The sequence below is a fragment of the Staurois parvus genome, unplaced genomic scaffold, assembly GCF_062004578.1.
Source record: "Staurois parvus isolate SC_StPar_1 unplaced genomic scaffold, SC_StPar_1.0 ptg000096l, whole genome shotgun sequence".
Classification (NCBI taxonomy): Eukaryota; Metazoa; Chordata; class Amphibia; order Anura; family Ranidae; genus Staurois; species Staurois parvus.
In genome coordinates, this window is record NW_028317892.1 from 6,996,134 (window position 1) to 7,007,464 (window position 11,331).

General features: G+C 37.3%; 1 protein-coding gene across 1 annotated transcript in view; it reads right to left on the reverse strand.

Annotated features, from left to right (window-relative positions):
- SLC49A3 (solute carrier family 49 member 3) overlaps positions 1-7,654 on the reverse strand; it is a 50,828-nt gene extending 43,174 nt beyond the window's left edge. The window contains exon 1 of the mRNA XM_089670874.1: positions 7,269-7,654. Within this exon, the coding sequence (XP_089527000.1) occupies positions 7,269-7,448 (180 nt within the window). The 5' untranslated portion in view covers positions 7,449-7,654. The remainder of the gene's footprint in view (positions 1-7,268) is intronic.
- Between the last annotated feature and the right edge of the window lie 3,677 nt (positions 7,655-11,331).

The following is an 11,331-nucleotide window of genomic DNA, read 5'->3' on the forward strand; positions in this document are numbered from 1 at the left end:
AATTGTGGGACTTTATTTTTACTTGTGGATATTATTCATTTGTTAAACGTGTATGTATAATTTAAAGGGACAGCACACTCTTTAGTTTATATTGACAAATGTAGGGTGCCAATAGCTTTGGCCATGACTGGAGTTTAAGGGCCTGCCCAAGGGTTCGTTCACACTTGACTGTTTTACCAACGCTTGCCAAACGCCCCTATAGCATTTGGCAAGCGTTGGTCCGGCGTTTGCAGAACGTTTTTTAACGCTCAGCAAACGCTGCATGCGCGGTTTAGCGGCGGTTGCTAGGCATTTGCCGAGCGTTAAAAATGCTCCACAAACGCCTATAATGAGGTTTAAATGGTGTTACTGCTCCGCAAACTGCTCCGGGCGTTTGCGGAGCGGCACCATAGACTAGAATAGGAGGCTTCAACGTCTCCTGACTCGACCAGAGGCGTCCGTTTTGCCGCGACGCGATGCTAACGCTCCCATTAGAACAGCACCATGTGCTGCAATGTGCAGAATTGTCAGAGACGTTTGGGAAGCGGTAAAAACGCTTCCCAAATGCCTCTCTGCCGCCTGCACACAACGCTAGTGTGATTGTAACTTAATTATTTTCCCGGTGGGGGATTGTGGGGGGGAGCCATCCCTGTCTGGAGAACACAGTGATTATTGCTAGTAGCTATAGCCGATGTCAATAATCGCATGAAAAAATCCAAGTAGCTGGTTGTATCCAAGTTGTACAACACTCAATATGGGTACAATCAGCCTGCCGACAGATGGTTTGCATCTCGGCTGATCCCTGCTGAACAGGCTGACATTCACACCATCTTAAGTTGGTACAAATTGAATGTACTGTTTAGGTTTGTCATTATGTTACAGTATTTCAGTAACTCGCAAGAAGATTTTACAGAAGCTGTACAATAAGATTGCATATTGTATAGCCAGCTTTATGCACTACAATAGTCCAAAAATGTTATCTGCTGCCCTTCTTTATAATGCCGTGCACTGCAATGCACAGTAATCAGTTACTACAATGCAAAGGGGCAAAGAGCACATGTACTTTACTACATTGTGATAATGCAGGTCAGCTCTCTGTACAATACACTGCACTATTTATCATTTTGCCCGGCAAGCAGAGATGTGAACAATCTGTTGTTTTTGATGTGCTTTATTAAGGGCTGATTCACACTATAGAAACATAGTCCAGGTGCGTTCCGGTGCTTTCTGTTCTTTTTAGATGCAGAAAAACGCAACTGAAATGCATGTAGTGTGAACTGGCCCTTAGGCTCCATTCACATCTGAACGTAGCAGGTTTTTAGAGTTTTTAGTGCATATCTGACCACAATTTTTGTGCGCGTTTTCATACAGCGTTTTTTGTTAGCCAATAGAGAAAAATATCATTTGTTGCTAGGTTTAATTAATTAATTAATAATATTAATGTATTATTTTATTATTAAATTATTAATTATTTAATTTATTTATTATTTTTTGTTAGGGTGATGATGATAATAATAATAATCATCATCATAATAATAAAAAATGAATAAATAAAAGCGAAATAAATATACAAGTAAATAAATATAATCATAAATAAATTATATGTAATAATAAATAAATACTAATTAACCCCTAACCTTAACCCCCTAACCCTTAAAAACTATATTAAATTATTATTATTATTATTATTATTATTATTATTATTATTATTAATAATAATAATTAAACACCTAAATAAAAAAAAAACAAAAATATAAATAAATAAAAATAATCATAAATACACACTTGTAATAATAACTTAATAATTAACCCATAACCTTAACCCCCTAAAACCTAAAAAAGTTACAACAATCAACCAACCAAACAAACCAACAACAACTAAACAACCAAACCAACAACAACAACCAAACCGACAACAACCACAAACAAACCAACAACCAACCAACAACAAACAAGAACAACAACCCTTTTTTAAGGTTAGGGGTTAATTATTATTTATTTTACTTTTATTGATATATAATTACTATTTTTTTAAAAACATATTTTCATTTGAGCAGAAAATCATGCAAAACGAGCGTTAAAATGCGCAAAGACGCACGTTTCTTTTTATTTCTATTAAGTTAAGAACATGCCAAAAAAGTGCAAATCTGCCTAATTTGAGCTACTTTTTTGAGCTTCAAGCATTCTGCTCCAGGCGACTTGGAGTGGAGATGTGAACCATCTCCATTGAGTAATATTGATATTTCTCCCCTGAGCGTTTTGGAGCCTCGAGCTTTGCGCTACAAAATGCTCAGGTGTGAAAGGGGACTAAAAGAAAAAGTTAAAACAGGTTTCAAATGTATGAGCTACCTAACACACTACAATGGACCGGATACATTATTTTGTACTTCAAGCACCTAGCGTGCAATACTTCACAATGCTGCAATGTGCTAATGCAGTACAGCTCTCTCTGTGTTGAACTGTCATTCATTCTGCTCAGTGAGCAAACATTCATTTTGAATGGTACCACAATGCACCAGTCCATAGATGTGATTATTCTGTGCTTTGTGGAATACTGCATTGAAAGAAAAAGTTAAAACCTGTGTCAAATTGAAAAGACTGCCTTAAAGAATCGGAGCCAAAGCTCTTTTCCTGGGGATCACAGGAGTGCAATTAGTCCTGCACTCCTCTGACCCAGATTAAGCCAATGGCGGGCTATAGCCTGCTGTCAGCTGACATCACAGAGCAGGTGCAGGCTCTGCAGGGATCCCAACAATAATGTAAGGATCTGCCCGGTGTTTCTCCCAGCCTCTCAGTGCACAGCTGAGAGCCTGAACCAGCCACTCCTGCCGCCTGCACAGTTCGGCACTCCAATGAGTACTGGAGGGGTAATGCACATGGTACAGCAAAGCATGTTGTTAGCATGTTCCAGTGGGATTTATTTTAAATAGCACCCCAACATACATGCATTGCAGCACACTGCCCAGTAACGCACTACCATGCATTGTGGTGTGCTGTGTTGCAAAAACAAATTATTATTTACGGCCCTTTTTTGTGCAGTCTGGTGCATTGCTGGCCCACTGAAATAAATGGTCTGCCTAAACACATTGCATTGGTAGTACGCAAAATAATGCATATTACTGCAATGCACAAAATTACCATGATAATGGGGCCCTAAAAACAGGCTGGCTCTGCTGTGTCACGCTTACTTTAGTCTGTATCCCCCCTCCCCACACACAGACAAAAAAACTGATATTTTTCTTGTTCACTCAGCTATGGCATTCTCAGAAATAGTGGCCATATAGAACAAAAATAAACAGATTTTTAATATTAATGAATAATCAATTATAATATCATATTATAATATATAATAAAATAGTAACATCAAATAATACCAAAAAAAAATTAAAATAAAAGTAAAAAATAACATTAAATATTATTATAATTAATAAAAAATACTAACATTAATGTAAAATAATACATTATTATAATGATTAAGAATTAAAATTATGTTAACAGTTAAAATAATGTTAAAATAATAGATATATCGAGAATACAATAAAAATAAAATATATATTGAAAAATATTTCAATAAATTATATTCTTGATGGTTCAAAAAATAATTCATATTAATACAAAAAATAATAATTTCACGTGAGTTGGTGGGGGATCTGAAGGGCAGCACAGAAGTGCAGCAGGCTGAGCAGTGGAGTGAGAAGAAGGAGGTTGTATATAGAGGATACGGTCTGCCCACAAGAGTGAATTGCAATCCAGGAGACATCCCTAAATAGTCCAATTAAAGGGACACAAGCACTATTTGACCAAACATTATACATGGGAGGTCAAAAATTCCAGATGAGAGCACAATGGGTGTGTTGGTGGAGGTGCACAAATAGAGAGAAGATTTAGCGTATTTATTGAATATTCATCGGCTGGTGGTTCGCTGTATTTATTGAAGGAATAATAAGAAAGACTACACAATTTTCATGGGACTTTTTTTGGTTTAAACGCTTGCTCGCTACCCTATAGCAGAAACACTGCTACAGGGCGGCAGGGCTGCGCAAAATCATATATATATAAATATTTATATGTGATATTGCTTTTCCAGCTTCAGCTGTTGATCACCAGGTCCCGGCCACAGATTCCCCACCGGCACCCAGCGATCGCAGAGTATCACTGATGGGGAGAGGTCTGTATGTAAACAATACAGATCTCTCCCCTGTTTGCTCCAGAACTCTGCTTTGTATTGCTCTGCATAGCAGAGCAATACAAAGCAGCGTGCTTAGACTGTACACACACAGCACACAGTAAAACAGCACACAATTAACCCTTTGATCGCCCCAGATGTTAACCCCTCTCTGCCCAGTGTCATTAGTACAGTGTCAGTGCTTTTTATTAGCACTGATCACTGTATTAGTGTCATTGGGATGTCAGTTAGTTCTCCCCAGTGTCAGAATTCCCGTCGCCGTCCTGCTAAAGTCGCTAATCGCCGCTATTACTAGTATATGTATTAAAAAAAAAAAATTCCAGTATAGATACCACCATTTGTAGACACTATAACTTTCACATAACCAATTAATTTACATGTATTGGGATTTTTTTTTTAGGAAAGACGTCGCAGAATACATTTTGCCCTAAATTTATGATGAAATTTGATGTTTTAAATTTTTTTACTGGACATGTTTAATAGCAAAAAGTCAAATATATTGTTTTTTTTCTCAAAATTGTCGGTCCTTTTTTGTTTATAGCTTAAAAAAAAACAGAATGCACAGGCGATCAAATACCATTGAAAGAAAGCACTATTTATTGGAAAAGAGGGCATAAAGTTCATTTGGGTGCAGTGTTGCATAACCGTGGAATTGTCAGTTAAAGTAACGCAGTGCCGTATCGCCTGGTCAGGAAGGGGGGTAAAACCTCTGGAGGGCAAGTGGGTAAAGCAATGTTTTCTATTTTGTTTACTTTTTCATTGTCCATGTGATATTGAATTGAGGGTACACACAGTCACGTGGTATTTGATGACACATATGGTTTGGGGCAGGGGTGGCTAACCTGCGGCTCTCCAGCTGCTGCAGGACTACAAGTTCCATCATGCCTCTGCAAGTCAGTAACTTCCCATCTTTGCAATGCCTCATGGGAAATGTAGTTCCACAACAGCTGGAGAGCCACAGGTTAGCCACCCCTGGTTTGGGGTATTTTAACATTTAGCTTTAAAGAGAGAGTGGCACTATTTTTTGGAATTCTATTGTTAATATTTCATTTAAACATTAAATAGTGTTATTCTAATAATTCTAATAATAATTAATGAATTAAGACATATAAATATAATTATTAATATTATTTAATCTAAACATTAGTGTTATTATAATAATTCTAATAACAATGAATGATTTTAATACATATAAATGTAAATATTATTGTTATTTTATTTAAGCATTAAATAGTGTTAATGTAATAATTACATTAATAATGAATGACATGTAATACATATAAATATTATTATTATTTTATTTAAACATTAAATAGTGTAATTGTAATAATTCTAATAACAATTAATCTTAGATTGTAAGCTCCAAGGAGCAGGGCCCTCCTATCCCTCTTGTATTGACCTGTATTGTTGCTGTATAGTCTCTCTTTATTTTGTAAAGCGCTGAGGAAACTGTTGGTACTATATAAATACTGTATAATAATAATAATAATAATAATGAATTAATTTAATACATATAAATGTAAATATCATTGTTATTATTTTATTTAAACATTACATAGTGTTATTGTAATGATTATATTACTAATGAATGAAATGTAATACATATAAATATTATTATTACTTTATTTAAACATTAAATAGTGTTATTGTAATAATTCTAATACCAATGAATGAATTTAATACATATAAATGTAAATATTATTATTATTTTATTTAAACATTAAATAGTGTTATTGTAATAATGAATGGATGTAATACATATAAATGTAAATATTATTATTATTCTATTTAAACATTAGTGTTATTGTAATAATTAGATTAATAATGAATGAAATGTATTACATATAAATATTATTTTTATTTTATGTAAACATTAAATAGTGTTATTGTAATAATTCTAATAAGAATGAATCTTAGATTGTAAGCTCCAAGGAGCAGGGCCCTCCTAACCCTCTTGTATTGAGCTGTATTGTCTCCCTTTATTTTGTAAAGTGCTGAGCAAACTGTTGGCGCTATATAAATCCTGTATAATAATAATGAATTAATTTAATACATATAAATGTAAATATTATTGTTATTTTATTTAAACATTAAATAGTGTTATTGTAATAATTCTAATAACAATTAATGAATTTAATACACATGCATTTAAAGTATTACTATTTTATTTATTATTATTATTATTATTATACAGGATTTATATAGTGCCAACAGTTTCCTCAGCGCTTTACAATTATTTAAACATTAAATAATGTTATTGAAATAATTATATTAATAATGAATGAATGAATGTAATACGTATAAATATTATTATTATTATACAGGATTTATATAGTGCCAACAGTTTGCTCAGCGCTTTACAATTATTTAAACATTAAATAATGTTATTGTAATAATTATATTAATAATGAATGAATGTAATACGTATAAATATTATTATTATTATACAGGATTTATATAGTGCCAACAGTTTGCTCAGTGCTTTACAATTATTTAAACATTAAATAGTGTTATTGTAATAATTATATTAATAATGAATGAAAAAAATACGTATAAATATTATTATTATTTTAGTTAAACATTAAATAGTGTTATTGTAGTAATAATTTAATTATTATTATTGTTATATTATAATTTAATACATATAAATATAGTAATAATAATAATAATTATATTATTATTATTATTATTATTATTAATAATAATAAAACTAAATAATAATAATATTGGCATGTATTAAAATAATTTATATTATTACAATAAATAATAATAATAATAACCCCTCGTGTATCGCATTGTATTATCATTGTACTGTCTCATGTATTGTCTCCCATTGTAATGTACAGCGCTGAGCGAACTGTTGGCGCTTTATAGATACTGTATAATAATAATAAATATTTAGAATTAACATTAATTATATATATTAAATAATGAGTTTATTTATTCTTAATAAATCAAATTTCTCTGACTCCTCAGAAGCAATAGGGGTGTCCTTTCCCAAACAAAAGCTCCTATGTCTCCCACAGATAACTCCAATCCGTAGCGCTCCCCTGTGGCCCTGTGGCCCTATGGCTAGAGTATACGGTGGGTCAGCCATACATACCATGGCATTGGAAGCATTGAGCAGGCACACCACAGCCAGGAAGTACCAGCGCCTCTTGTACACTTTGTATTGGATGAGTTTCCTGAGTACTTGACACCTCTCAGCCTCCGGGTCCAGGTCTCCATTCTGCATCCCCCAGTTATTCTCGGACTGTCCCGGCTCCTCGCTGCTCGCAGCCATGTCTGGGGGGATGATAAAAGTTCTCTTCTCAGACACCTCCTCCGTATGAGGCTGCCTCCGTATGAGCAGAGAACAAGGAATGGTCAGTCACAGGACAGGCACACGGAGGGCAGCTTTGGTGAGTGTGGTGAGTGTCTGTAGCCGGCACTGAGGAGGAGGAGGAAGAGGAAGCTGCCAATACAGTGGATTCTGTGTGCTGTGTACACAGGGAGAGGGAGTCTCATGACAGCACAGCAAGTCCAGCCCACACTCATTGTCTGTGCAGAATCGAAAGTACAGAACGGCGGTGACAGCAGCCAGCTCTGGTATTAGAGGACAGGACTGGAGGCAATCACACTTTACACTACAACTAAAGCCTAAAGCTCATTGTGGAAAGAGTAGAGCAGTTAACCACTTCAGCTCCGGAAAATTTTATCCCGGGTAATTTTTTAATATACGGCACTGCGCTGCTTTAACTGGTCATTGCGCGGTCATGTAACGCTGTACCCAGGCCCGGAATGAGATACGAAATAGGCCCGGGCATTTTGGACTGAGCAGCCCCAAGCCCAGCGACCCTTTCCAGTGGCGGAACACCAGGGACTGGTTGCAAGAGCAATCTTTGCAATCCTGGTAGTTACACCACTAGTGTCAGTAGGTTTTTATTTAAATTTTTTTACAATTTTATGTATTTTTTTACAATTTTTTATAGGAGAGAAAGAAGAAAAAAAAAAGTGAGAAGGAAAGAAAGAAGGGAAGGAAGGATGGAGGGAAAAAAGGAAGGAGCAAAAGAAAGGAAGGAGAGAAGGAAAGAAAGAAGGAAGAAAAGGAAGGCGGGAAAGAAAGGAAGGAGGGAAGGAAGGATGGAGGGAAAAAAGGAAGGCGGGAAAGAAGGAATGAGGGAAGGAAAGAAAGAAGGAAGAAAAGAAAAAAGGAAGGTGGGAAAGAAAGGAAGGAGGGAAAGAAGGAAGGAGCGAAAGAAAGGAGGGAAAGAAGGAAGTAGAGAAAAAAAGGAAGGAGAGAAAGAAAGAGGGAAAGGAGAGAAAAAAGGAAGGAGCAAAAGAAAGGAAGGAGAGAAAGAAAGAAGGAAGGAGAGAAAAAAGGAAGGAGCAAAAGAAAGGAAGGATGGAAAAAAGGAAGGAGGAAAAGCAAGAAAGAGGGAAAAAAGGAAGGAGCGAAAGGAAGGAGAGAAAAAAAGAAGGAGCAAAAGAAAGGAAGGATGGAAAAAAGGAAGGAGGAAAAGAAAGAAAGAGGGAAAGAAGGAAGGAGCGAAAGAAGGAAGGAGGGAAAGAAGGAAGGAGAGAAAAAAGGAAGGAGCAAAAGAAAGGAAGGAGGGAAAGAAGGAAAGAGAGAAAAAAGGAAGGAGCAAAAGGAAGGAGGAAAAGAAAGAAAGAGGGAAAAAAGGAAGGAGCGAAAAAAGGAAGGAGGAAAAGAAGGAATGAGAGAAAAAAGGAAGCAGCAAAAGAAAGGAAGGAGAGAAAAAGGAAGGAGCGAAAGAAAGGAAGGAGGGAAAGAAAGAAAGAGGGAAAAAAGGAGGGAGCGAAAAAAGGAAGGAGGAAAAGAAGGAAGGAGAGAAAAAGGAAGGAGCGAAAGAAAGGAAGGAGGGAAAGAAGGAAGGAGCAAAAGAAAGGAAGGAGTGAAAGAAGGAAGGAGCGAAAGAAAGGAAGGAGGGAAAGAAAAAGGGAAAGAAGGAAGGAGGGAAAGATGGAAGGAGTGAAAGGAAGGAAGGAGAGAAAAAAGGAAGGAGCGAAAGAAAGGAAGGAGGGAAAGAAATAGGGAAAAAGAAAAGAGGGAAAGAAGTAGGGAGCGAAGGAAAGAGGGAAAAATGGAAGGAGTGAAAGAAAGAGGGAAAAGGAATGAGGGAAAAAAGTGTTGAAAAAAAGGATAGAAAGAAGGAAGGAAGAAAAAGAGGGAGAGAAAGAGGGAAGGAAAGAGAGTGAAAGAAGGAAGGAGGGAAAGAAAGGAGAGACAGAGAGAGAAAGAGAGAAGTATAGAAAAAAAGAGAGAAAAGGGAGAGAAGACACAAAGCTGCAGGGGGGGATGGGTGGGGGGCAGACATAGGAGGAGGGGACGGGAAGAAGAAGGGCATCTTTCTCTCTCCTCTCCCGTCTGTGGTGGTCGGGGAACTGTCAGCATTGACAGTCTATGCTGACAGCAGCTCCGCAGCAGCTGCAGGAAGGGGGGAAACAGGCAGCGCCGCTGCAGGAGATGAGGGGGGGCAGCTGAGGGGGGAGCATACAGGAGCCCAGGGCATGCAGGAGACGGATAGGAGGGGCGGCCGTGCAGCACATAGAGGAACCGAGAAATGCATGGTCCGATTCCTCTGTGTGCCGCCCGGCCGCCCCTCCTATCCAGGCGGCCCCGGCCCACCAGGCAAATGCCCAGTGTGCCCTATGCCCAGTCCGGGCCTGACTGTACCCAAACAAAATTTATATCATTTTTTTCACACAAATAGAGCTTTCATTTGGTGGTATTTGATCACCACACAGATTTTTATTTTTTTTCAATAGATCAAAAAGTTTGGAAAAAAAAACATTTTTTTACTTTCTGCTATAGAACATATCCAATAACAAAAATGTAAAATATCTAATTTTGGCCAAAATGTATTCTGCTACCTGTCTTTGATTTTAAAAAAAATCCTTATAAGTGTGTATTGATCGGTTTGTGTGAACGTTATAGCATCTACAAACTATGGTATATACAGTCAGGTTCATAAATAGTGGGACATCGACGCAATTCTAACATTTTTGGCTCTATACACCACCACAATGGATTTGAAATGAAACAAACAAGATGTGCTTTAACTGCAGAATGTCAGCTTTAATTTGAGGGTATTTACATCCAAATCAGGTGAACGGTGTAGGAATTACAACAGTTTGCATATGTGCCTCCCACTTGTTAAGGGACCAAAAGTAATCGGACAATTGGCTTCTCAGCTGTTCCATGGCCAGGAGTGTGTTATTCCCTCATTATCCCAATTACAATGAGCAGATAAAAGGTCCAGAGTTCATTTCAAGTGTGCTATTTGCATTTGGAATCTGTTGCTGTCAACTCTCACGATGAGATCCAAAGAGCTGTCACTATCAGTGAAGCAAGCCATCATTAGGCTGAAAAAACAAAAGAAACCCATCAGAGAGATAGCAAAAACAGGCGTGGCCAAAACAACTGTTTAGAACATTCTTAAAAAGAAGGAACACACCGCTGAGCTCAGCAACACCAAAAGACCCGGAAGACCACGGAAAACAACTGTGGTGGATGACAGAAGAATTCTTTCCCTGGTGAAGAAAACACCCTTCACAACAGTTGGCCAGATCAAGAACACTCTCCAGGAGGTAGGTGTTTGTGTGTCAAAGTCAACAATCAAGAGAAGACTTCACCAGAGTGAATACAGAGGGTTCACTACAAGATGTAAACCATTGGTGAGCCTCAAAAACAGGAAGGCCAGATTAGAGTTTGCCAAACGACATCTAAAAAAGCCTTCGCAGTTCTGGAACAACATCCTATGGACAGATGAGACCAAGATCAACTTGTACCAGAGTGATGGGAAGAGAAGAGTATGGAGAAGGAAGGAACTGCTCATGATCCTAAACATACCACCTCATCAGTGAAGCATGGTGGTGGTAGTGTCATGGCGTGGGCATGTATGGCTGCCAATGGAACTGGTTCTCTTGTATTTATTGATGATGTGACCGCTGACGAAAGCAGCAGGATGAATTCTGAAGTGTTTCGGGCAATATTATCTGCTCATATTCAGACAAATGCTTCAGAACTCATTGGACGCCGCTTCACAGTGCAGATGGACAATGACCCAAAGCAGACTGCAAAAGCAACCAAAGAGTTTTTTAAGGGAAAGAAGTGGAATATTATGCAATGGCCAAGTCAATCACCTGACCTGAATCCGATTGAG